This window comes from Nyctereutes procyonoides, unplaced genomic scaffold (assembly GCF_905146905.1).
Source record: "Nyctereutes procyonoides isolate TBG_1078 unplaced genomic scaffold, NYPRO_anot_genome, whole genome shotgun sequence".
Lineage (NCBI taxonomy): Eukaryota > Metazoa > Chordata > Mammalia > Carnivora > Canidae > Nyctereutes > Nyctereutes procyonoides.
In genome coordinates this window covers 16,749,647-16,776,892 of record NW_026575142.1, presented here as the reverse complement: position 1 = coordinate 16,776,892, position 27,246 = coordinate 16,749,647, and the positions used below count along the sequence as shown (strand labels likewise).

Below are 27,246 nucleotides of genomic sequence, written 5' to 3'. Positions count from 1 at the left end.
TCTCTCTCAAATACATAAATAAAATCTTAAAAAAAAAAGAATGACATGGAAGTTGCACACAGAGCTTTCACATCTCATTAGCCAGATATGGTCTTACTTAATTGCAAGGGAGGCTAGAAAAATGTAGTTTTTATTTATTAAAAATTTTTTAAATTGTTTTTTAAAATTCAAGTATAATTAACATACAGTGTTATATTCATTTCAGGTGTACAATATGATGATTGAACAATTCTATACATCGCTCTTTGCTCATCACGGTACATTTCTTAAAAGATTTTTTAAAAGATTTTATTTATTTATTCATGAGAGACACACACACACACACACACATACACACAGAGGCAGAGACACAGGCAGAGGGAGAAGCAGGCTCAATGCAGGGAGCCCGACATGGGACTCGATCCCAGGTCTCCAGGATCACACCCTGGACTGAAGGTGGCACTAAACCGCTGAGCCACCCAGGCTGCCCTCTTAAAAGATTTTTATTTAATCTCTACACCCAACACGGGCCTCAAACTCACATCCACAAGGTCAAGAGTTGCATGCTTTCCTGACTGAGCCATCCAGATGTCAGAAAGAGAGAGAGAGCACACTAGAGTGTGCAAGAGTGGGGTTGAGGGGCAGTGGAGGAGTGGAGGGAGAGAATCCCAAGCAGACTCCCTGCTGAGTGTAGAGCCCAAGCTGAGGCTTAATACCATGTCCCTGAGATCATGACCTGAGATCATGAACCAAGTGCCCCTATAGCTTTTATTTCTGATTAGCCATGCACTGGGTTAAAAATCAGGGGTGATTTTATTATTATTGAGCAAAGGGGGATGCAATATTGGGGAATAAATAATAGTTTCTGCCATAATGACAAAAGTGGTCAGGCTACAGCCCTTCTCAGCAGAATTTGTTCAGTTAATTACTCCTCCTTGTAACAATCTCCCCTTTTGGCTGCTATAGCACCGTATTTTTCTAGAATATCCCAGGCTGTGCTTATTCTAGCTCCTGTACAGGCTTCTCTTCCTTTATCCAATATAAAAAAGAAATGGATTGCTAGAGCTTCAGTCTTGGACCCTCTTATCTTCACTGTCTATATTCTCTCTGGGAGAGCTCATCTAATGCAGTGACTTTAAATGTCTTCTATTTGCTAATAAGTCCAAAATTTGTATCTCCAACCCTCATTTTTCCCCTAAGTTCCAAATGCATTTACCAATTGTCTACTTGACATCTCTACTTGGAGGTCTAATAATTCCAAATAGAACAAGTCTAAAAGTTCAAAATAGAATAATAGCATTATCCTAGATTAATGGTTCCTAAAATGGGGGGAGGGACACAGGAGGAGCAGCAACCACCTCCTAATATTTAGAAATGTGGGTGGGATTTTTCATTGCCACAATGGCTGGAGATGCTACTTATATTTCTTCTAAAAGTTTTTTTTTTTAACTCAGCATTGTGTTTGTGAATTTCATCAATGTCAATGCATGTACATATAGCTTATTTTTATCACTCTATAGTTTATTATTTCTATAATTACAGCACAATTTAGTTACCCATTCTTTTTTGGTGCAGATTTAGTTGATTTTCAGTTCTTTGCATTTATATACCATTCAGCTATGAATATTCTTGCACATGCTTTATTGTGCACAGATATGAAAATTTCCCTAGAATATATCTTTAGGTGTGGACTTTGCAGCCATTAGTTACACACATCATATACTTTAGTGGGTATTACCAAGTTGCTCTCTAAAGTGATTATACTAAATTTATGTCCAGAGAAATGGTCTTTTGGTATGTTACCCTATAAAGTTAAGCTATGAAAGAGATGGGTATCAGCCTGAGAGAAAGTCTTCTTGGTGCTTTATCTGAAAAAATAAAGCTTCCTGGTGTGTAGCCAGGAATCCATTTTCCCCAAAGGGTGGTGGCTGCAGGGAGCTTGGCCTGTAGTAGAGAGAGGGGAGGGGGACAGAGGCAGGGAGGGGAGGGATAAAGAAGGGATACCTGGGATCCCTGGGTGGCGCAGCGATTTAGCGCCTGCCTTTAGCCCAGGGCGGGATCCTGGAGACCCGGGATCGAATCCCACGTCGGGCTCCCGGTGCATGGAGCCTGCTTCTCCCTCTGCCTGTGTCTCTGCCTCTCTCTCTCTCTCTGTGTGTGTGTGACTATCATAAATAAATTTAAAAAAAAATTAAAAAAAAAAAAAAGAAGGGATACCGGAGGGGAGGGGGAGGGGAGGGGAGGAAAAGGAGAGCAAGGAGAAGGGAGGGGGTGGGGAAGGAAGGGAAGTGAAAGGAGAAGGGAGGGGAAAGGAAAGAGAGGGGGAGGGAGAGGGAGAGGGAGAGGGAGGGAACACCAAATAAATGTTCTGCAGTAAGTGTGGCTTCTGGTAGTAGACTGTATATATCCGCAGTTGTATGGACATTGTAGGGCATAGATGAGCAGTTACATTTGCTTAGGTGCCACCGTCTCTAGGCAGAGTCTTCTTTTTCCCCAATGCTAAGCTCCATACCAGGACAGTATGGAGGTTAGGTAATAAACAGTTTGCTGAATGGATTAGTGGGAGTACTCTAACATACACTGGATGTTTTATGTTTAAGATTTTATTTATTTATTCAAGAGAGACACACAGAGAGAGGCAGAGACACAGGCAGAGGGAGAAGCAGGTTCCACGCAGGGAGCCCGATGTGGCACTTGATCCCGGGTCTCCAGGGTCACACCCTGGGCCTAAGGCAGAGGCCCAACCACTGAGCCACCCACGTGCCCCACATTTGATGTTTGTTAAATACTCATATTCTCGCTGACTTGATCAAACAGAAAAGTAGCTTTTTAATTAAATCTGGCAGAAAGTAGACATAAGCATTTGTGAGTGGATAAAAGAACCTGATTAATTTGAACTTAAACTACCTGAGTATAACTATTAATTTTTTCTCATCAGCTTGATGCAATGTCTGGATCGAATCAAACCTGCATTTTCCCCCCAAATAAATACATTTGATCTATTTTGGGACTGCCAAAAAGCCCTGAGAACACTTAAAAGTCTATTTCACCAATATCACTTCAAATTTTCAAGAAAACTGAGGGGAAATGGAAGATTCGCTCACTACAAGAAAATAATCCTCTAGGTGAAAGTATCGTGCAAGAAGCATGCTAATAGGAAAGGGCCCTAGTACAGGTAATAGATTTCTGCACCAGATGCATTTTGGTCTTCTGAAATCACGTTTTTTGTTTATTTTAAATTAACATCATCTGCTCCTCCTGCTATCTGTAGCTCCCAGCAAGGAGTATGCACCACGTTTAAAGCTCACAACTGCAGGATAGTAGGTGGTGGTTACCACCGGCCTCCCTTACACACCGGGAACGGAGTTCATTAACTTGCGCTGTGTCATAGCCTGCAAATGGGTGAGCCGTTCCTTCAGCAGAGCCGGTCAGATCCCAGCTCTTACACGCTCTACTCTATTGTTTTTCTCAACTCTAAGATTCCTGAACCTCTGATTTTTAAAAAAATTTCACTACCCATTTTTTTCTTTTTGAGAACTATCACAGCGCGATGTAGTTTACATATACGTACGGATCATCAGAACAGTTTTTTGGAAAAGTCTCATGTGAAAAATAGCCACATACGTTAAACGCAAGACGAGCCCGGGTATGTAGCGGACACTCGCTCGGGCCAGAAGCGCCCCGCCCCCGGCGCCAGCCCGGGGCTCCGCGGCGTCAGGGGGCGGGACTCCGCGGCGTCAGGGGCGGGGCTCCGCGGGCCGTGGGAGTCCGCAGCCGGCGCGCAGCCTCCGAGCGGCGCGCAGCCTCCGGCTCCCCGAAGCCCCGCCCACGCGGGCCGCGAGGGCTGCCGGGACGGCCCCCATCTTCCTCACGCGGGGTAGGCCGGCCGGCGGCGCTGGGAAGTCGGGACGCTGTTGTCGCTGTTGGTGTTGGTGCGGCGTGACTTTGTGGGACCGGGACCTCAAAGGTGAGCAGCGGTCGGTGGCCGAAGAGAAGAAGCGCGAAATGGTGTGCTGTGCGGGGCGACGGCGCACGCCCCTTCCCTGTGGCCTCGCGCCGGTGCGTCCACTCCTCGCGGTCCGCATGCTCCGGGCGAGCGCCGGGTGGGCCGCAGCCTGAGGCGGCGCGCTGGGCTGGGAGCCGAGCGGAGCGGCGCGGGCCGGGGCGAGGCGCGGACGCGGTGCCTGACAGGAGTGCAGGAGCCGGGGTTTCCCCGCACGGGGCTGGGGCCCAGGCGAGCCGGTGGCTGCTTTGGGGCCCCACTCTGGCGGGTTCCTTGGACCGAGGCTGCCCGCATCCGCCCCGCGTCCTTAAGACTTTCCACCTCCACTGCCCTGTGGCGTCGCCGGAGGCCGACGTTTCGGGGCACTGGTGGCTTCTGAGGCGGTTGGCGGTGGCTAATTGTCAGAGGCTTCCTCGGGTCCTGTGGGACGAGCTGGAGGTCGCGGAGTGGTGGGGCCGCAGGTGTTCCTCTGGCGTCACTCTCTGGGGGTTTTAGTGTCACTCACGTCCAGGAGCCTGCGAAGTGAGAAAGTGTGGGTCGTACTTCACTTCTAGTCGTACACTCTGGAAAAGGATCTCCAGCAACCGAGTACCTACCAGAATTGGGTAGGCCGAAGCAGTCTTGTACGGACTAAGCAGTTCTCTTACTTCACTCACCCTTTGCTTTGGAAGGGGCCCCGAGATCATGGTAGTAAGTTAGGAACTTGGGTAGGGGTCCACTAATGATGCATAAGATTGAGTAAGTTTTGTACTTGGATGGCGTCGTGCAAGTAAGTCCCTGTTAGAAGAGTTTCCAGTGTGCATCCAGGTTATTGCAGAACCATAAAGCGATACTTCCAGGAGTACCTAAGACGGCTCTCTAGTGTCAACTAATGGCAGGTACCCTGATGAGGTCTTATGAATACACTTCTGTAAATGTGGATAACTGGGTGGTTTAGTAGCGCACTGGAGGCAAGACTTGGTTCATGATGCCGAGCAGTCTCACAACCTTTCTCCTGCAGCACTAGTGTCAGGGGTGTGAAACAAACTGGCTCTAAGTTTAACCAATATATTGGTGAATTAGGAGACAGACCTTCAGCTTAACATTATTCTAGTGTTCCCAGACTCTTATTATTTTTTTAAAGATTTTATTTATTTATGAGAGACACACAGAGGCAGAGACACACACAGGCAGAGGGAGAAGCAGGCCCCATGCAGGGAGCCCGATGTGAGACTCATCCAGGGTCTCCAGGATCAGGCCCTGGGCTGAAGGCGGCGCTAAACCGCTGAGCCACCCAGGCTACCCCAGACTCTTATTTTCATATGTTCTCTAACATACAGCATCTAATCTAATCCTGACGGTTATATTTGATTTTTTTTTCATCCTGAAGTTATGATACTTAGTCTTTGCTGGTAAGTTTTTGATAAGGTAGCTGTGACTAACTAAAAGAAATGCAACCTGCACCAAACAAATAGGACTGAGATGCAGGTGGTGATTTCCTTAAAGCTGGAAATGGTTGGTAAGTAGCTGAAAGGAGTTTTTTGCTAAAAGCTTTCTTGATGAGTAAAGTGAAGATGACCACTTGCTTTGTTATAGAGATGGAACAGTGATTTACTGAAAGGGTTGCAGATTATGTATAGCTTTTTCAGTTTTCCATTACTTATTCCAACATTTTCTTTTGTTGAAATTTGAGAATTGAGTAGAGAAATTGAACCCGTGAAATTAAAAATTCTTGATATTTAAGAAAACAATGTGATATTGATAACTTAAAAACATTCTTCTGATCTTGAGTGTTATGTAAAAATAATACTAACCTCTTTATGCCAATTTGGGAAAATTTACAGATAGCCATAATGGCCGAAAATGGTGATAATGAAAAAATGGCTGCTCTCGAGGCTAAAATCTGTCATCAGATTGAGGTATGGTTCTTATGCTAGTAGACTGCAAAAATATGTTCCTTGAAAGGAAATGTAGAGCCTAAAAACAAATACAGAAAGAACATTAATTTCCTATATTGACCTATTAAAACATTTCGTGTAAATATTAAATATCTGGTTTGTTTTTGATTCTTAGAATTAGATGAACCTACAATATTGTAGGTTCCACTAATTTGTATTAGTGGAGCCCATTTATGACAGCCAAGATCTACAAACATTTCAAAACTTAACACCATAGACTAGTATTACTTTTTGCTTCAGTTTCCTAGTCTGTAATAGTAGTACTCATAAGTTTGTTGTGAAGTTTACATTAGTTAGTAAAATGTAAAACATTCAGAAGAGTTCCTGGCACATAATAAGAGAACATAAAAATTCTTTGTAAAGTACCTTTCCTGTTACAAATAACTCTTTATCTATTTGAAGGTCCTAGTACATTTTTCTACCTAATTAAACTGAGTTCTTGGCTATTAGAACTTCATTAACAAAGTATCTGTTTTTATAGTCATCTTAGCCTTTTTTTCTTTTTTTAACCTTAGGTATTGTATTTAAATTGAAGCTTTACAGTATCAATAATGGCTGCACAGGAAATTTTTGCTTAATGTTTTCTGTTCTTACTGATTAACTTCAGTAAGAAGCTGTTTTTTGGTGGTTTTTGCAGTTATCAGAACTTCTTTTTAATTTGTACTTCTTGGCCATTTAAAATGTTCTGTGCTATACCTTTTGTACTAATTTCATTATAATTGCGAAAAATTTGCAAACTATTTAAATACTTAGAACAGTACAAAGTTTATATAGACCAAGTTAATAAATAATGTCCCTTCCATAATCTGCCACCTCTCAAATTCTACTCTCTTAAGTAATTAAAGTTAAAAATACTCTTTCATGCTTTGTGGTCAGTGCTCACAGTAACATAATTTTTATTTCCTTCCCTTTCCCCTATCAAACATAGGTTGCATTTTAGGGAAGTAAAGTTTTATGTCATCAGTAATTTACCCAATTCCCTATTTAATGTGTAGGATATTTCTAATTTTTTTAGCTGTAACAGTTCCATGATGAGTTTGTTTGCTTTAAAAATCAGCAAATCTCTATTTTTACTGGCTTGTTTCCCTACTTTGGCCTTAAGATTAGCTTAACACAGAAAAGTTTAATTCATTATCCAATTTTACATTAGCATTTTCCTCTTCATTTTTTAAAAAAATAATTTTAAATTCAGTTAACATACAGTATTAGTTTGAGGCAGAGTTCATTTATCAGTTGTACGTAACACGCAGTGCAATTTATATCACATGCCCTCCTTAATGTCCATCACTGTTAACCCATCCCCCTACTCCCCTCTCCTCCAGCAAACCTCAGTTTTGTTTCCTATGATTTTTTAAAAATATTTATTTATTTATTCATGAGAGAGAGAGAGAGGCAGAGGCACAGGCAGAGGAGAAGCAGGCTCCCTGCAGGGAGCCCAATGTGGGACTCAGTGCCTGGACCCCTGGATCATGCCCTGAGCCAAAGGCATACGGTCACCCAGGCACCCTGTTTCCTATGATTAAAAGTCTCTTATGGTTTGTCTTCCTCTTTGATTACATCTTTTTTTTAATTTTCCCCTCCCTTCCTCTATGCTCCTGTTTTGTTTATCAGATGCCAAATATGAGTGAAATCATATGATGATTGTCTTTCTCTGATTAGCTCATTTTGCTTAACATAACACCCTCAAGTTCTATCCATGTCACTGGAAATGGCAATGATTTTTTCCATGGCTGAGTAGTAGTCCATTTTGTGTGTGTGTGTGTGTGTGTACACATCATATCTTCTTAAGCCATTCATCTATCAGTGGACATCTGGGCTCTTTCCATAGTGTGGCTATTGGGGACATTGCTGCTATAAATACTAGGGTGCAGTTGCCACTTTGGATCACTACATTTGTATATTTGGGGCAAATAGCTAGTAGTGCAATTTCTGGGTTGTAGGGTAGCTCTATTTGCAACTTTTTGAGGAACCTCCATACTATTTTCCATACTGTACCAGCTTACCTTCCTACCAATAGTGTAAGAGGGTACCCTTTATCTGCAGCCTCACCAACATCTGTCATTTCCTGACTTGTTAATTTTGGACTTCTGATGTGTGTCAGGTGGTTTTGATTTCATTTTCCTTGATGCTGAGTAACGTTGAACATTTTTTATGTGTCTGTTGGTCATTTGTATGTCTTCTCTGGAGAAATGTCTGTTCATGTTTTCTGCCCATTTCTTGATTGGATTATTTGTTCTTTGGGTGTTGTTTGATAAGTTCTTTATAGATTTTGGATACTAGCCCTTTATCTGTCACTTGCAGATATCTTCTCCCATTCTGTCAGTTGTCTTGGTTTTGTCGATTGTTTCCTTTGCTGTGCAAAAGCTTTTTACCTGGATGAAGTCCCAGTAGTTCATTTTTGCCTTTCGTTTCCCTTGCCTTTGGAGATGTGCCTAGGAAGAAGTTGCTGCTTGTGGTCTCTAGATTTTGATGGATTCCTGTCTCACATTGAGGTCTTTCATCCATTTTGAGTCTGTTTTTGTGTATGGTGTAAGAAAATGGTTCAGTTTCATTCTTCTACATGTGGCTATCCAATTCATGATGAATATCTTTATATATAAATCTTAGTAAAGATTTATATATTTTTACTGTTTACTATGTTTACTGATTTAAGATAAAATTCTTTAGAAAAAGATGTACTGGCTCAAGGGTTATGCACATTTTTAAAGACCTTTGATATTTATTAACATCTCTGCCTGCACAACCATTTCTCTGTGTTCAGGCCAATACTAGGTATTGTTTTTAGAATTTGGCCAGTTGGGTGAAGATGCTATTTTGCTTTAAATTGGATTTTTCATTAATGAGGTTGAACTTTTTGTTTATATTACATTCTTATTTTAGTAATTCTTTTGATTTCCTTTACCCATTTTTCTCTTAGGGCTTTCAGGATTTTTTTCTTCTCCCTTGATTTATAAGAATTATTTACAGGCTCCTTTGTTATTTGTCCTTTACTTTTTATACTCTTGGCAATTGAAGTAGTCATACCTGTGTCTTTTCATGTATAGTTTTTATTTTTGTCTTTTTTTGTTTTTTATACTGAAAAAGAATACCTTTATGCTTAAATTAGATAAATGCTTGCCTATTTTTTAATTTGTAAAAATAAGCATGATTAATCAGTATAATCCAGTTCTTTTTATTAAACACACTGTTTAATAAGAAGTCTGTTTAATAAAACACTGATTTGAAACGAGAAGCCTCTCACATACTAAGTCCTTAACTGTTTTTATTTAAGACTTGATAGTCTATTGAGGTATCTGCTAATTACATTGTTTCAGTCATCAATTTTTAGTTTTATCTTTCTGCTAATTGATGTTATAAATGTTTCACTATCACATATTTAGGAGAAAATGTTTATTGCTCCTTAAGTTATGACATGTATTTTTAAAGAATAGAGTGTAGTGATGTAATGGCAATTTAAAACTCCAGGATTTAAGTCAGTATTGTACAGTGCTCTGAAATATAATTAATTATCTTGCAGTATTATTTTGGTGACTTCAACTTGCCACGAGACAAATTTTTAAAGGAACAGATCAAACTGGATGAAGGCTGGGTGCCTTTGGAGATAATGATAAAATTCAATAGGTAAAAATCTTTTTTATTATTTTATTTATTATTATTTTTAAAGTAGGCTCTATACCCAGAGTGGAGTCCAATACAGGGCTTGAACTCATGACTTTGAGGATCAGCCACCCAGGCACCCAGTAAAAACCATTTTCAAACTGTCTTTAGATTTTTTTGTTAACAAGTGCTACAACTAAGTTTTATAATGCTTTTATATGTATTCTTCAGGTTAAACCGTCTAACAACAGACTTTAATGTAATAGTAGAAGCACTGAGCAAATCAAAGGCTGAACTCATGGAAATAAGTGAAGATAAAACTAAAATCAGAAGATCTCCAAGCAAACCCCTCCCTGAAGTGACTGATGAATATAAGAATGATGTAAAAAACAGATCTGTTTATATTGTAAGTGGGCCTTTCACACATTTAATTATATATTAAATATCTTATTTAGAAAAAAAAAAAACAGAGTGGATAAGAATAAGGACTCCGGAATCATAGTTTTTACCATTTACTGTGTGTTCTTGGGCAGTGTTGCTTTTTTTTTTTTTTTTTTTTTTTAAGATTTTATTTATTTGAGAGAGCGAGCACAAGCAGGGGGAGGAGCAGAGGGAGAGTGAGAGGAAGAAGCAGACTCCCCACTGAGCAGGGAAGCCTAACATGGGGCTCAATCCCAGGACCCCGAGATCATGACCAGAGCCGAAGGCAGACACTTAACCAACTGAGCCACCCAGGTGCCCCATTGTGCAGTGTTCTTAACTTGCCTAAGCATTATTTTCATAAATGGGGATAATATTTTTTACTTTATAGAACTGTTGTGAGAATTAGTGAGAATTAATGAAAAAATCCATATAACACTGTACAAAATGTTGGGCATATTGTAAGCACCCAGTAAGCCTATCAATTTCTTATTTATCTAGAGCTAAACTTGATAGTAATTTTCTTTAGCATATGAATTTTTAAAGTAGATTCTTTTTATTCTGGAAAATTTAAGACCTACAAAGATGGGTTCACTATATAATGTACTATTATCCAACTTCAGCAGTTATTAACATATGATTAATTTTATCTCTGCCCCAAAGGATTATTTTGAAGCATATTCCAGTTCAGTCACTTTTACTGCACTAGAGAACAGTGGCTCTTAACCAGAACTGTTAAACATTTAAGAGACAGAGAAATATTTAGTTAGATATGTATATCCTGGCTTGACTTCAAGACAAAATGACTCAATTTCTGATAAATTGTTTACCTGAGAAGTCATTTGTACATTTCTTTCTACTCTTCACAGAAAGGCTTCCCAACTGATGCAACCCTTGATGACATAAAAGAATGGTTAGAAGATAAAGGTCAAGTACTAAATATTCAGATGAGAAGAACATTACACAAAGCATTTAAGGTATGGTTGTATGATGTTACAACTTTTTCTAGCTGAAAAATATATGGGATATTTTTAAAAAGAGTTTTCTTCCCCTTTCAATAGGGATCAATATTTGCTGTGTTTGATAGTATTGAATCTGCTAGGAAGTTTGTTGACACCCCTGACCAGAAATATAAAGACACAGACCTGCTAATACTTTTCAAGTAAGTCTTTATGCTGATACTGCTTCTGGCCACTTTAGTTATATGGAATTAACACACTGGGATACAGAATATGGAATAACATCCCATGTAAGAACAATATTTTTTAGTTCCTTGGGCATTCTTTGATAAACACTTAAAATTTGCTCAGTGGAAACTACTAGTCCTCTGAGACCACAAGGAAGTGTTTTTTTAACAGTAAAAAATAGTTTTAGTACTTTATTTGCATCTAAAACATAATCAAGCTAGATAGTAGACTGTGTGGTTAGAGAATCAATCTCTGTCCAATTTCCAGTCTGTTCTTACTTCTCATAGTCTGTGTATACCTATATAGTACAAAGGATTATTTAATACAGATTTGGACCACATTCTTTAATGTGTGTGTGTGTGTGTTAACAATTTAGACACACCAGAGCATTTTTATGATACAGTTAGGCCATTGTTCCCTATTTTCACATTATGTAATCTTAAATGCCATGTACTAAACCTGATGGACTTAGAGATGCACTGTGGTGCATCGTGCAATTAGTGTTAACTTTTTAAAAAGTATTTTTTAACATGATTTTCTTTCCCTTTTTTTTTGTCTTAAGATTTTACATATTTATTCATGAAAGAGAGAGAGAGACAGACATAGGCAGAGAGAGAAGCAGGTTTCCTGCAGGGAGCCTGATGCAGGACTCGATTCCAGGATCCCGGGATCACAACGTGAGCCAAAGGCAGATGCTCAACCACTGAGCCACCCAGGCGTCCCTAACATGATTTTCATAATTGCTCTTACTCTTGGGTTTCAGAGGTTGTAGAATTTTCTCCTACTGTAAAGTACCACTGTAGAAAATTCTATGAACTAAAAAAAAAAAAAAAAAAAGAAAGAAAAAGAAAATTCTATGAACTTATTTCCACAAATTCTGGTTTATGTTTTTTTCCATACACGAATGATAAAATCAATACAAGATTGGTATGGACATTGGGTTTCTTTTTGTTCTGAAATTATTACTGATGGTTGTGCAATTCTGAATATACTAAAGACTGCTGAAGTGTACACTTTTAAAAGGTGTACATTTTATGGAATGTGACTTTTTTCGTAAAGCTGTTATTAAAATAACTTCCTTGGTATCTTTTGAATTTTTAGGTAATTATATTTCTAGAAAGTGTAATATTCCTTCTGGTGTTTAATTAATTCAAAATAATTTAGTCTAATTTTTGTTCTCATGAACTCAGTCCCTGTATTTTGTCTTCTTTAGGGAAGATTACTTTGCCAAAAAAAATGAAGAAAGAAAGCAAAATAAAGTAGAAGCTAAATTACGAGCTAAACAGTAAGTACGTTGAGCCAGTCATTTTAATTTCTTAAAGCTTTGACAGAGATAGTGGTTCTAGGAAGTGGAGCTTGATGATGAGTTCTGAAATGAGTAGCAGTAGGCTTTTGTTTTGCTAGTGAAACATTAAGATCTTAAGCTCCCTTGATAATCTGGGGGCCACAGTGTTGCACTCTAGCCAGGAGCAATCAGAAAGCCTAGTGACTGCCTTTGATTATTAAGCAATGTGTGATTATGATCAAGGTTAACTTTATCAGGATTTAATTTTCTCATACAGTTAATGGAAAGATTCTAATTACCATTTCTTTTGTAGAGAGCAAGAGGAAAAACAAAAGTTAGCAGAAAGTGCTGAAATAGTAAGTCTGTATTTTTGGTATCTAAGCTATAATTCAAATTTATGAGAATAAAAAGTGAGAACTTTTTGAAACAAATATGTGAACAAGTCTGTAGTTTTCATTGTACTAAAGTCATAGCCCAATAATACTGCCTAAAATTACCCAGAGAAAGAACTTGTAACTACATTTTTTAAATAACTAATGTATCCAGCTAGGTAAATATTATATTGTTGAAGAAATAAAATTTTAAGTTACAATCAGAAGCCACTGTATAATAAGGGATGCCACAGGAAAATGCACTATTAAACTACTTTGAAACAGCATTTTAGTTTCTAGCTTTTCCCATGTTTTAGGTATAGAGTGGTTTAAGCCATATTTGGTTTGTGGTTGCTTTTAAAAAACTTTAATGCTTTGTATGTCTTTACAGAAATCTCTAGAAGAAAAGATTGGCTGCTTGCTGAAATTTTCAGGAGACTTAGATGATCAGACCTGTAGAGAAGATTTGCACATCCTTTTCTCAAGTCATGGTGAAATAAAATGGATAGACTTTGTCAGAGGAGCAAAAGAGGTTTGGAAACATTCATAGGCTTTTTAGCAATCAGTTTAAAAATCCATAGAAACTTAACTTTTAGAAGATAACATTACTAGCGACAAAATTATTTAATAATGTGTTCATGAAATAGTTTTTGGTCTTTTACTTTCCATTTTGTTATTGCCATCACTGGATGTGATGTCTCATACTTTTTGAATTATGCTATAAATAACTTGGTATTTGTGACTGCAAGTTTTATGATAACTCTCTAAAAAGTTCAGTTAAAATTCATTGAAACTGATAATGGCAGAGAAGATTTGCAGGGCAGGAAAAAGTTTTGAGCAATGGAATTAACTATGGTACTAAAAAAACTTAAGGGTGTGGCTTTTACTGTCTTTGGTATAGGGGATAATTCTATTTAAAGAAAAAGCTAAGGAAGCACTGGATAAAGCCAAAGATGCAAATAATGGTAACCTACAATTAAGGAACAAAGAAGTGACGTGGGAAGTACTAGAAGGAGATGTGGAAAAGGAAGCACTGAAAAAAATCATAGAAGATCAACAAGAATCTCTAAACAAATGGAAATCAAAAGGTCATTAGTTCTGATTTGTCTTGGACTGTTTGGTTATTTTAACTCATTTGCTTGTTCGGAGACAGTGACAAGGGACTTAAGACTTTTATGGATTTCTCAATTATGTTTTTATAGGTCGCAGATTTAAAGGAAAAGGAAAGGGGAATAAAGCTGCCCAGACTGGGTCTGCTAAAGGAAAAGTACAGTTTCAGGGCAAGAAAACTAAATTTGATAGTGATGAAGAACACGATCAGAATGGTGCATCTGGTAAGTTTTTCTAAGTCCTTTGGTTCTTTGATGAAAAATTATTTGTTATTTCAAAATTATTTGAAAGGACAGCAGTGTGGTTTTTCACCTTTGGTATAAGTGACTTTTGGATTGTGATTTACCCAAGTTACCCTGTTTTACAAGTGAAAAAAAAGTTTGGAAGAGAAGTTTAGAGAGAAGATCTGTACCAAAGGAAAAGCCTTATTGTTGGTGTTGGGAAGTTGTTGCTTTTCAAACAATTATTTTGTTAATTATGCTCACTATTAAAAGAGTAATGCTTACATAGTGAACTTAACAAAAATTCTCTATTGAATTGTATAGGACCAGTAAAAAGAGCAAGAGAAGAAACAGACAAAGAAGAACAACCTACACCAAAACAACAGAAAACAGAAAATGGTGCTGGAGACCAGTAATTTAGTAAAAAAAATTTTTATTCATCTTAATTAGGTTTTAAGCTGTTTTTGTCTTTAGAGGCTTTTAAAAAGAAAACCGAATTAGGTCCACTTCAATATCAACCTGTAAGAAAGGAAAATTTTTGTTGTTGTTTAACTTGTCTTTTTTTGTTATCCAAATGAAGACTTTTTTTTTAATGTATAGTTCTGTTTGTGTTATTTCAAATATCAAAAGAAAGATTCTTCCATTAAATTTCCTTTGTAATATGAAAATGTATTAGTACAAACTAATAAAATATGTACTATATAAAAAGAGCAAAAACTTAGTTTTTTATTTTTGTGCCTAAAGCATTTGAGAAAGAATATCTTAAACCAGGATATTGGCTGTTATCACATCGATAATTATTCTATCTCCTTGGCTAGCTTTCTGTATTTACTCAGGCAAGTTGATAACATTGTAAATAATTACTTATTGCAAAGTTCTTCAGTACTGAATGCAGATAAACCAGAATCCAGAGACTTACGGATTTCTTTTTATGAAATTTGTATGATGCTGGCAGGTCGTATCGTAGCTCTAGAAAACAAAAGTCATCTAAGAATAAAAATTCATTTGTCAACCCTGACATACATATATTACATATGTAAATTCTTAAAAATTAAGGAAGTATTTAACCCTGGTAAGCAGAACATTTCAGACCTGTCACTTTAACTTACCCAGAGACTGACTTGATATATTCTCAAGATCAGCCCATGGCTAACTGAGGTTGGCATTTCTATTTGGTCATTGATGCCAAAATTAGAGGTTATGGGGAAGAATTTGAAAGGATAACAATTGGACAGAAGATGATCATACCTTTCTATTTCTAATTTCATAATAATCTATAGCAGTCATAATAATCATGCTTATTTTTAAAATTTGTCTGGATTTTAATACTGGTAGTATTTTCCTACTGAGATTTCAAGTGATAATCCATTTTTCTTACTCTAAGAAATACTAGGTTCTCCAAAATTACTCCTCAGTTTAGAGGGATGGCAGTACACTCCTATCATTCATATTTTGCAGCATAAATTCTCTATAGGTTACAGCTCTCAAATTTTACTGTGCAATCAAATCACCTTCAAATCTTTTTTAAAATGCATATTATAATTCAGTAAGTCTATGTGGAGCCTGAAGTTTTGCAAGTCTTCTCCTACGGGATGTCAATACTGATGTTCTGAGGACCACATCTGGAGTAGCAAGGCCCTGGCTTGGTATACTTGGAATGGTTCTGAGGTGCTCCAGGCTGCAAGTTCTAATACCTTAAACTAGGTAAGGAATGACAATACTGGATAAATAGGACCAACAGACTTTTTCCACATTACATTACTAATTATGAATAGGACTGGTTATATGGTTAACACTACAGTGCTAATCCTAGTCAGTTTATTACTAAGTAAAGAATATTTTCTTCATGTTGTACTCTTTATTTCAGGCCTCTAGAATTATTTGGACCATAGCTGGCTTCTAGTTATATGTTTTTCCCATTTTGATGTTTGTGAATATTACCCAATTTACTAATAAAAATGTATCAAACATTTACTTATAGTGTGGATGATTATATCCTATCCCCTGTTAAAAGAAAAAAGCTTCATGTTCTCTGACTCTAGGGACGATTAGAAAATTGAAATGGAAAAGGTAATCAGGCATGATCTGGTGGTATTTTCCATGAATGGGTTTTAAACAGATCTGACCCCTCCAGGCCCACGCTCTTACATCACGACAGTGTATACTGTCTGAGCCTGGAGTGGCCAAATAGTTGAGTGCTAATTAGGAATTTTCCATAAAATGCATAAATTGGGACACTCTTAGGCAAACACTGATACTCGGCCTTTACTTCATTTCCAACCCATTACCAACCTTTCACATTTTGCCAGGCTGAAAACACGTTCTATGGCATCTTAGCACCTATAAAATTTTGGATGGGCTAATGTATTATTAGCCCTAAATAATTAGGGTTTAGATTTATTTTGTAAGAAACTTAAAAATTGTCTTACCTGCAATAATATCTATCTTGATTTTCCATTCTGTAGCTTTCTTTTGAATATGCTAAAGATAACACGTTAATGTGAGCTGATTTTTAAAATAATTTGAGAATTGTTTTGCTAATCATATTTTTTAAGCCTTTAAAATTTCATTAGAATTTAGACTTTAAAAAGAAAATTATTTGACAGCATAAGCAGGAGGAGCAGCAGACGATGTGGGGCTCAATCCCAGGACCCCCAGAATCATCACCTGAGCTGAAGGCAGATGTTGAACCAACTGAGCTACCCAAGTGTCCCAGAATTTAGACTCTTAAAAAATTTTCAAGTGAACTGGTAGTATTCTGAAAATAAACCAAGCCATTTTAATACTATAAGAGTACAGCTAAGTAACGGTATAGGTTATGAAGCTGAACTCAAATACCTTGACCAAGATAACACAGGGAACTGGTAGTTTGGATTTGAACGTAGGCAGTCTGGCTCTACAGTCTGTGTCCTTGATCATTATGTTATATTGACCAAAAAGATACCAAATTTTCTGGAACATATCTTCTATACCCCCATGTGTTACATAGGTGGCAAAAAGAATAATGGAACAGGGAGATTCTGAACTCAGCTCACTTTAGCTCCAGGCTCAGTGTTCTTAAAAATCAGGTCTTACTGCCTCCATTATGCACACAAAACCACAACGGGACAATGGGATTACTAGGATTTAGGCAAACTAGGATATACTATAACTCTAGCTATACCACACTTCTCTACTGAAGTTCATGTAATCTCTTGGTAAAAGTTCCTGTCAGAGCAAATCTTTGACAGAAGTCCTATAGGCTGGAAGAAAACTAATGCTAGCTAGTCACAGGGAAAATTCAGTTTCTAAGTGCCAGAAATGTTGTTAGAGAAGATGAGAGGTGGAGAGGGGAGATAAAAGAAGAGAAGTCAAAAATATAAATTAAACGGCTGGGGGCGCAGGTGGGGGGGGGGGGGGTTGGGGGATCTTTGTGTTGTATTGGGGAGTGGTTATGTATGTGAGAGGGGTGGATGGAGTGATGAGTTTGAGTGAGAGAGAGCGTGTGCGTTGAGAGAGGGAACACACACACAATTGATGCGGTGCGGAGAGGGAGATGGAATGAGTGCGAGTGTGAAGGGTATTTGAGATTTTATAGTGGAGCGGGTGTTTAATGTATATTTTGTGGTTGGTTGTGTATGTGTTTTTAGGGGAAATTTAATTTTGTGTATAGATTGAGGAAGATTTTTGGGAAATGTGTATTTCTATATGAGATGGGGTTGATGGGTTTGGGTGTTTGGAGTTTCGAGAGGGTATTTGATGTATATAGGTTTGTTTAGTTTTGGGAGTTTGGGGTTGTGGGAATTGGTTAGAGAATTGGATTTTGTGGTGTTTGTTTGATTTGAGATGGAGGACACATTTAGAGATGGGAGGGGGAGGTAATAGGTGTAAAGAAGTAAATGTATTATATGTTTTTATGTAAATGGTAGTGTTAATAGGTTAGAAGGGGGTTTGATTGGTTTGTGGGAGTTTGTGTTTTGAAGGTATTTGGTTTTGGGAGGTTGGATGGAGGTTTGGATTGGTGTTGGTGGGTGTTCTATCTCTACTCTCTATCTCTCATCTATATCTATCTGGGTGTATATTTATGTGATTAAATAGATGGAGAGATTTAATTTTATAGAATGGTTATAATATATATATAAAAGGTAGGTAGGTTTATGGGGTAGAGTTATTTGTGTGAGAGGTTTATTGTATTTGATGGTTTAAATTCTCCTCTATCTCTATCTCTCTTGAGAGGGTTTTAGGTGGCGCGAGAGATTTGTTGCAGAGAGGGGAGGAGTTGGGATGATGGGGAGGGGTGGAGGAGTATTAATTGATTTTTTTGGTAAAATAAGGGTGTTTAATAATTTTCTGTATAATTACGGGGGGACGGAAGAGCGGATTAGTAATGAATAGCACAAACAAACCACATTGAACCATGTCAACATTTGTTAACTCAAACTCTTCCACATTCCTATTAAATACTTCCAATGCATCTTCATCTATGTCAAATCCAACACACAATCTATAAATACAGAACACAAAGAGTGACTAGCTCCTGAATCAAAACAACAAATTAAAACCATATGCCTTTTTTTAACCCAACTGGCAAAGTAAGAGTATTGCCTTTCGACAGCATGATTTCCCAACCTGGCAGGGGTTGGAAACTCAGGTGTGTATAAAAGGGAGGCATGTGATAGCCACTATTACTGTATTGTTTTACTGTTTTGCTCATTGAAAATGTACTCAGTATCAGATTCAGATTCTTGCTCCCTTCATCTCATACTGTAGAGTCCCATAAATATAATTCAGTTAATTCTATTTATGTTTCTTATTTAAGGCCACCCTGTACCCAAATGTTAATATACAGGATCACCTACCCTGCTCCTAACATTGCAGTTCCGATGCTAAGAACTCCACAACCACATCCTAGATCTGCAACCACTTTATTTTCAATGTCATCATATGTATTATGGATTGTATAGAGCATACATGCTAAAAGATCAAAAAACATATTAGGGAATAAGAACAAGTTGATGACCAAAATCTAAGTCATGTAAATGATGAGTGCAATTTCTTGTTTCCCAATTATCCTCCCCCAAATGCTGTTCCAGATTATTAAAAAAAAAAAAGGTATTCTATCTCAGTATGTAGTAAGAGGCCCCACAAAGAACAATAACACACACCAGTGGTTCCCGAAAACTACTCTGGTGACAAGCCAAGAATGACAAAACTTTAAATGAGAAAAATACAGTTAAAATGTTTTTTCCTCAGCTTGTTCAAACCATTGTCACACACACATATACATCAGTTCTTTGATGTTGAAATATTTTTGCAAGGATAGTATGAGGAAATAGGTTTTAAAAATACCTTTCCTTGTCAAAATATAAACTTGGCAACCCTGTATCAGTCTCCCAAAATTGTTTTGAAATTTTACGGATCTGTGAAATCTGGGAACCACTAATGTTGAACAAGCATTAACATTAAAATGGCCCAGAACTTTTTGTCAACAAGTTTGTCACCACAACACGGGTACCCTAAGTGCAAGCTAAAATGGGAAAAGTCCTATATCCAGAAAGAGCCTTTAGATACATACGCTTGATCCATCGACACATAAAATCTAATGAGAACTGATAAGAACTGAGGAGCAGAGAAGAAACTGCTGAGATAAAAAAGGGATCTTTCAAATACACAAAGGTTAAGTATGAGTAAAACCACTGATCTCTCCCTGTGGATATGTGAACCAGCCAGAACTACGGGTCATCAAAAACACAATTAGGGGTGCCTGGCTGGCTGTTGGTGAGAATGGGACTCTCCATCTCAGAGTTGTGAGTTTGGGCCCCACGTTGGGTCTAGAGATTACTTAAAAATAGTCTTTTAAAAAATCCACACACTTAGAGGGCTATCTCTGACTGCTGTCCTAATTACTGCAGCAGGTGACTCTGAAGCTGGTATCTTAAAAAATCAGCACATCCATGGGCATGTTACATCCTGGCTATGAACAATGGATTTTTTTTTTTTTTAATTAGACTTCACTAAGAAACCCTACAGCCAGAATACACTAAAGAAGTCATCTAAACTAAGAAAACAGGACTTAACCCAGACACAGTTTTGTGCCAATTTTTGGTTGGAATTATGACAATATGTTGTTTAGTGCAGGTTTATGTGTATTTTCCTTGATTTCCATTGGCTGCTTAGAAGTAGTTGAAGCTGGGCAGCCCGGGTGGCTCAGCGGTTTAGCGCTACCTTCGGTCCAGGGCATGATCCTGGGGACCCGGGATTGAGTCTCACATCGGGCTCCCAGCATGGGGCCTGCTTCTCCCTCTGCCTGTGTCTCTGCCCCCCCCCCCCCCCCCGCGCTGTGTGTCTCCATGAATAAATAAATAAATCTTTAAAAAAAATTGTATTAAGAAATAGTTGAAGCCAGGACGGATCCCAAATTCATTGTCCTAAGACTCCACAACGACTTTGGTAATACGTTTACGAGCTATGAAGGGTTTTTCCTGTGTTGTCTCCTGTACTCCCAGTATCAGTTTCTTGCATCAAGTAACACTGATGATTCTCAGATCATTAAAAACTGAAACGCATTTGTTAAACGCGGTCCTTTGGCTACCAACTCTAAGTAATTCATGCTGGGGGCGGGGTGGGGTGGGGAATAGCATAGGAAGCCTTGCCCTGGCAATTCGTTGCAATGGAAAATTGATCTGTATTTAGCAAACCAATACTGAGCTCCTAACTGGTAGCGGGAGCTCTTCTGGACAAGATGGAATTGCGTCAACACCACCAACAAATTCTTCTGTTCTCAAGGAGTTGATAGTGCAATGAGAGAAACAAACATTAAAACGCTGACAGCGTTAAGAGGGATGCAGAAAACCGAGCAGTGGAATAACAAAGTGGGGGAGGGGATGCTGTCTTTAGCGGCGGTGTCGAGGAAGTCCTCTCCGACGTCACAGGTCATCTCAGAGCAGAATTCCTCCAGACGTTCTTTGTATTCAAATAACTGTTTTATTTTCATTACGGAGTAAGCAGACAGGACGAACCCGGGGAAGCAAAGACGGGGTCCCCAGCCGCCCTACCTGCAATGTGCGGCCTGGTTGGATACTGTTCTAGAAGCAGCTTGGGCTTTTCGAATCCATCCACTTGTTGCAGGCGACTTTCTAGTTCCTTAAGCTTTAATTTCTTCATTGTTTTTAAAGTGTGAGTTCGCAGGACTTAATGGCACTGGATCTGCAGAGAAACCCAATGAACCTGCATCTGGCATTTTCTGCACCGCCCCCCACCCCGCACCCCAACCCCCCACCCCCACCCCCTCCTTCCCGGCTGGGGAGGCAGGCAGAGAGCCGACGGCACACCTAGCCCAGGCGGGTGCCTGATTTCCTTCCAACTCCGGCAGCAGGCGGAGTCCCCCGCCAGCCTCCGACCCGCCTCCAGGGTCCCCCGCGCCGACCTCGTGCTTCCCCGATGCCCGCACAGGCGCCTGCCCGGGGCCGGGAGGTCGACGCACGACTCCTCGCGCAGCGTCCGGGCTTCGTAGGACGCCGCCCGCGCCAGGAGCGGGGCCGGAAGCGCTGCCACGCACGCGCGCCCCTGTCCGCCGCGCAGCAGCCCCGCGCCGAGCTGCAACCGTGGCCCCGCGCTCGGGTTCCGCCGGCGCCCGCGGAGCGTCATCCACCCTGGTCGCCGCCGCGTCTGCGCGACCGGTGGCGCCTCTCTCGTAGCAGCGACGGAACCGGCCGGCCCTGCGGGTCACAGGGCCCAGACCCGCTAGCACCTGCAGGCCCTGGAAGGTTGGGGGAAGAAAAGAGGTGACGAGGGTAAAAGTCGCGGCCACTTGAGGTGAACGGCTGGTGCGGCCCTTTCTGCGTCCGGCCTCACGAGGCCCCTCGCAGGGAGTGACCATCTCCTCTCACCTTCGTCAAGAAACACTTCTACTACCCCATCTTCTAAACCCAATTCAAATGGCTTTTAAAAAATTTTAAAAAAGATTTTATTTATTTATTCATGACAGACAGAGAGGCAGAGGGAGAAGCAGGCTCCATGCAGGGAGACCGACGCGGGACTCGATCCCGGGTCTCCGGGGTCACGCCCTGGACCGAAGGTGGCGCTAAACCGCTGGGCCACCCATAGGCAGGTGTTTAAGTTACAAGAAAGCTAGGGGTGTCTAGGTGGCTCAGTCTGTTAGGCGTGGGACTCCTGGTCTCTGCTCAGGTCATGATTTCAGAGTCCTGGGATCGGCCCCCCAGGGCAGGCTCCACATTCAGTGGGGAGTCTGCTTGACATTCTCTCCCCCTCCCCCCGCCCCCCCTTCCTCTTCCCATACGCAGGGACGTGCCCAAGTTCTCTCTCTAAAATAAAATACTTTTAAAAAATAAATAAAATACAAGGAGGATATTGGAAGGAGTTAGGATCCTGTGCCTAAGTGAAAAGATTGCCTTTAATCTGGAGAATGGATGTTTCCCATTCTTACAGGAAGAAAACAAGGAATGATGGGACAAGGATCAACTACAAAAAGCAGTGTCTGAAATCCAAAATTAATCTGTTATGAAGATTAAATGAGTTAATGCTTATAAAGGTCTTACTGCATAGAGCACATAACAAATGCCCAATAAATGTTAGTTGTTGTTGTTGGTGGTGGTGGTAGTGGTCTCTGTTGAGGAGGAGGTGGCTGGAGCCAAATGGACGATGGAAACTAGCCAGGTTTACTGAAGGATAGTGAATTTGTCTGAAGTTGAAGGCAATTTTTTTCTATCTTTTTTAAGATAAAGATTTATTTAGAGATAATTATAAATTCGTATGTAACTATAAAAAATAGTGTATCTTTTCCCCAGTTTCCCCCAATAATTGCATTCTGCAAAACTCTAGTATAATATCACACCTAGAATATTGACACTGATACAGGGAAGATAAGCATTTCTATCACCACGAATATCCATGATATTACACTTTTGTAGCCACACCTACCTAGTTCATTCTAGCCCTGACTCCCTCCATAACCTCCATCAGCTACTAATCTGTTCTCCATTTCTAGAATTTTATCATTTCAAGAACTTCATATAAATGGAAGCATACAGTATGTAAACTTTTGGGAATGGCTTTTTTTTCACTCGCCATAATTTTCTGGACATCCTTCTAAGTTATGTATATTAACAATCTGTTCCTTTTTATTGCTGTGGCATGGATGTGCTAGATTTATTTGAACATTCACCCACTGAAGAACATCTGGGTTGCTTCAAATTTTTGTCTATTACAAATTAAGCATGTACAGTTTTTTTTAAATTTTTTTAAATTTTTTAGTTTATTTATAATAGTCACACAGAGAGAAAGAGAGAGAGAGAGAGAGAGAGAGAGAGAGAGAGGCAGACAGGCAGAGGGAGAAGCAGGCTCCATGCACCGGGAGCCCGACGTGGGATTCGATCCTGGGTCTCCAGGATCGCGCCCTGGGCCAAAGGCAGGCGCCAAACCGCTGCGCCACCCAGGGATCCCAAGCATGTACAGTTTTTGTATGAACATAAGTTTTAATTTCTCTGGGATAATTTAATTGCCCAGAAGCACAATACCTGGGCCATATGGTAAATCTATGTTTAGTTTTTTTCTTTTTAAGATTTTATTTATTCATTCACGAGAGACACACACACACACACACACACAGAGAGAGGCAGAGACACAGGCAGAGGGAGAAGCAGGCTCCATGCAGGGAGCCTGATGTGGGACTCGATCCCGGGACCCCAGGATCACGGCCTGGGCTGAAGACTGCGCTAAACCGCTGAGCCACCTGGGCTGCCCTAGTCAGTTTTTTTGTTTGTTTGTTTGTTTGTTTTTTAAAGAAACTCCAAGCTTGTCCAGAGTGGCTACATTGTTTTCTTTCTTTCTTTCTTTCTTTCTTTCTTTCTTTCTTTCTTTCTTTCTTTCTTTCTTTCTTTTCTTTCTTCTTTCTTTTTGCTACAGTTTTCAATTCCCATCAGTCACATATGAGTGACCCAGTTTCTCTGTACCTAGTGAACATTCAGTGTTGCCACAATTTTTCATTTTAGCTATTCAGATAGGTGTGTAGATGGCTCACTGAAGTTTTTATTTGCATATCCTTGATGCCTCATGATGTTAAACACTTTTTCATGTGCTTATTTGCCATCCGTATATCCTTTTTGCTGAAATATCTGTTCATTTCTTTTGCCTATTTTCTAATTGAATTTTTTTACTGTTGAGCTTTTGAGATATCTTAATATATTCTAATTACTAGTCATCAGATATGTGGTTTCCAAATATTTTCTCTCAGTTTGCAGCTTGTCTTTTCATCCTCTTAACCATCTTTTGCAGAATAAGTTTTCAATTTTGATAAAGTCCAGTTTGTCAACTTTTCATAGATCAATCCTTTGACATCAAGTCTAAGAACTCTTTGGCCCTAAAACTCAAAACTATTTGCTCCTATGTTTTCTTTGTAAAGATTTTATAGCTTTCCATTTAATTTTTAATCCGTAAATCCATATCAAATTGTCGTATAAAATTTGAAGTTTTGGTGGAGGTTTTTTTCCCCTATGAATGCCCAATTTGCTATAGCACCATTCATTGAAAAGGTTATACAGTCTCCATGATTGCTTTTGCAACTTAGTCAAAAATCAGTTGAGTCTGGATCAATTTCTGGATTTTTTACTCTGTTCTATCAGCTTGTATGTCTATACATTACATCCTCCATTACCACACAGTCTTGATTACTGAAGCTATAAAATAAATCTTGAGCTTTTTCGCAACGGGTTTGCCGCCAGAACACAGGTGTCGTAAAAACCACCGCTAAACCTAAACCAAAATGGGAAAGGAGAAGACTCACATCAACATCGTCGTCATTGGACACGTAGATTTGGGCAAGTCTACCACTACTGGCCATCTGATCTACAAATGTGGTGGGATTGACAAAAGAACTATCGAAAAATTTGAGAAGGAGGCTGCTGAGATGGGAAAAGGCTCCTTCAAGTATGCCTGGGTCTTGGATAAACTGAAAGCTGAACGTGAACGTGGTATCACCATTGATATCTCCCTGTGGAAATTCGAGACCAGCAAGTATTATGTGACCATCACTGATGCCCCAGGACACAGAGACTTTATCAAAAACATGATTACAGGCACATCTCAGGCTGACTGTGCTGTCCTGATTGTTGCTGCTGGTGTTGGTGAATTTGAAGCAGGTATCTCCAAGAATGGGCAGACCCGTGAGCATGCCCTTCTGGCTTACACACTGGGTGTAAAACAACTAATTGTTGGTGTTAACAAAATGGATTCCACTGAACCACCCTACAGCCAGAAGAGATACGAGGAAATCGTTAAGGAAGTCAGCACCTACATTAAGAAAATTGGCTACAACCCCGACACAGTAGCGTTTGTGCCAATTTCTGGTTGGAATGGTGACAACATGCTGGAGCCAAGTGCTAACATGCCTTGGTTCAAGGGATGGAAAGTCACCCGTAAAGATGGGAATGCCAGCGGAACCACACTGCTTGAAGCCCTGGATTGCATTCTGCCACCAACTCGTCCAACTGATAAGCCCTTGCGTCTGTCTCTCCAAGACGTCTACAAAATTGGTGGTATTGGTACTGTCCCAGTGGGTCGAGTGGAGACTGGTGTTCTTAAGCCTGGTATGGTGGTCACCTTTGCTCCAGTCAATGTTACAACTGAAGTAAAGTCTGTTGAAATGCACCATGAAGCTTTGAGTGAGGCTCTTCCTGGGGACAATGTGGGCTTCAATGTCAAGAACGTATCTGTCAAAGATGTTCGTCGTGGCAACGTGGCTGGTGACAGCAAAAATGACCCACCAATGGAAGCAGCTGGCTTCACAGCTCAGGTGATTATCCTGAACCATCCAGGCCAAATCAGTGCTGAATATGGACCTGTGCTGGATTGTCACACAGCTCACATTGCTTGCAAGTTTGCTGAGCTGAAGGAAAAGATAGATCGTCGTTCTGGAAAGAAGCTGGAAGATGGTCCCAAGTTCTTGAAATCTGGGGATGCTGCCATTGTTGATATGGTTCCTGGCAAACCTATGTGTGTTGAGAGCTTCTCTGACTATCCTCCTCTGGGCCATTTTGCTGTTCGTGACATGAGACAGACGGTTGCTGTGGGTGTCATCAAAGCAGTGGACAAGAAGGCAGCTGGAGCTGGCAAAGTCACCAAGTCTGCCCAGAAAGCTCAGAAGGCTAAATGAATATTATCCCCAATACCTGCCACCCCAGTCTTAATCAGTGGTGGAAGAACGGTCTCAGAACTGTTTGTGTCAATTGGCCATTTAAGTTTAATAGTAAAAGACTGGTGAATGATAACAATGCATCGTAAAACCTTCAGAAGGAAAGGAGAATGTTTTGTGGACCATTTTGTTTTGTTTTGTTTTGTTTTGTTTTTTTGTGCGTGTGTGGCAGTTTTAAGTTATTAGTTTTTAAAATCAGTACTTTTTTTAAATTTTTATTAAAATCAGTACTTTTTAATGGAAACAACTTGACCAAAAATCTGTCACAGAATTTTGAGACCCATTAAAACAAAAGTTTAATGAGAAACCTGTGTCTTGTTTTGGTCAACACTATAGCCTTGTTATAGTATTCAGGTTAAAGATTTGGAGTTGCACAGAACCTTATTTCTAGTGTTTAAACTGAAATTTGGGTTGGCTTTTCCTGGATAGGAACTTGGAAGTTTTTTCATCTTAAGGGCAAGAAAGTTAAAATACATAGTAAAAACAAAGTAAAAACAATGCTATAGGAAAAGGGTCTGTTGGTGCAACACACTTTCTCTTAGATAAGCAGAGTAACACCGTATGATAGTTTATAGAAACAGGTTAAATTCTGTAATACCAAAGTCCGTGTGTTGCATATAAAATTTGTATTTTATCACTATGAAGTAAACTTGTTAATGGCATGTTTTTGTTTTCTCAGTTACTGGAATGCATTGTCACATAAATGTTGAAGTACCCTAAAATGTGAGGTATTTGATAGCATTTTACTTCATAGAAGGGTTAATTGTATCTAGATAGTAGAAAAACAGCTACTGGAGTTCAGTCACTTAACTTAGAAATTCAGCAAGGTTGGGTGAAGAGGGAACAATAACAGCACTTGGAGTAAACCCAGTTTGAAGAGGTGCAATGGGAAATGTAATGAGAGGAAGGACTCCTTTGGACTGGAGTGTAGGGTAAACTTTATAACCTG

General features: G+C 39.6%; 2 protein-coding genes across 2 annotated transcripts; one reads left to right on the top strand and one right to left on the bottom strand.

Annotated features, from left to right (window-relative positions):
* The first annotated feature begins 3,814 nt into the window (after positions 1–3,814).
* SSB (small RNA binding exonuclease protection factor La) lies at positions 3,815–16,084 on the top strand. The gene is made up of 12 exons (XM_055308302.1): positions 3,815–3,946; positions 5,806–5,880; positions 9,437–9,540; positions 9,748–9,922; positions 10,806–10,913; positions 10,998–11,098; positions 12,337–12,408; positions 12,722–12,764; positions 13,171–13,311; positions 13,681–13,867; positions 13,982–14,113; positions 14,435–16,084. Exons 2-12 carry the CDS (start codon positions 5,815–5,817, stop codon positions 14,524–14,526), a joined length of 1,221 nt encoding a protein of 406 aa, XP_055164277.1. The 5' UTR covers positions 3,815–3,946; positions 5,806–5,814; the 3' UTR covers positions 14,527–16,084.
* METTL5 (methyltransferase 5, N6-adenosine) lies at positions 14,527–21,621 on the bottom strand. The gene is made up of 7 exons (XM_055307748.1): positions 21,421–21,621; positions 21,145–21,295; positions 18,949–19,063; positions 18,452–18,593; positions 16,540–16,591; positions 15,030–15,079; positions 14,527–14,629 (listed from the first exon to the last, which is right to left on the bottom strand). The coding sequence occupies exons 2-7, from the start codon at positions 21,251–21,253 to the stop codon at positions 14,591–14,593; spliced, it is 507 nt and encodes a 168-aa protein (XP_055163723.1). The 5' UTR covers positions 21,254–21,295; positions 21,421–21,621; the 3' UTR covers positions 14,527–14,590.
* Positions 21,622–27,246: the final 5,625 nt, after the last annotated feature.

What these genes read in the sequence shown, in the direction of transcription:
- METTL5 (XM_055307748.1), bottom strand. Translation starts at nt 21,253, where the DNA reads ATGAAGAAATTAAAGCTTAAGGAACTAGAAAGTCGCCTGCAACAAGTG. An exon ending in AACCAGGCCGCACATTGCAG is followed by an intron (nt 19,064 to 21,144) that starts GTAGGGCGGCTG and finishes TTGATCTTTTAG; the next exon opens with CATGTATGCTCTATACAATC. An exon ending in ATCCGCTCTTCCGTCCCCCC is followed by an intron (nt 16,592 to 18,451) that starts GTAATTATACAG and finishes TGTTATCTTTAG; the next exon opens with CATATTCAAAAGAAAGCTAC.
- SSB (XM_055308302.1), top strand. Translation starts at nt 5,815, where the DNA reads ATGGCCGAAAATGGTGATAATGAAAAAATGGCTGCTCTCGAGGCTAAA. An exon ending in TAGCAGAAAGTGCTGAAATA is followed by an intron (nt 12,765 to 13,170) that starts GTAAGTCTGTAT and finishes ATGTCTTTACAG; the next exon opens with AAATCTCTAGAAGAAAAGAT. An exon ending in AAACAAATGGAAATCAAAAG is followed by an intron (nt 13,868 to 13,981) that starts GTCATTAGTTCT and finishes ATGTTTTTATAG; the next exon opens with GTCGCAGATTTAAAGGAAAA.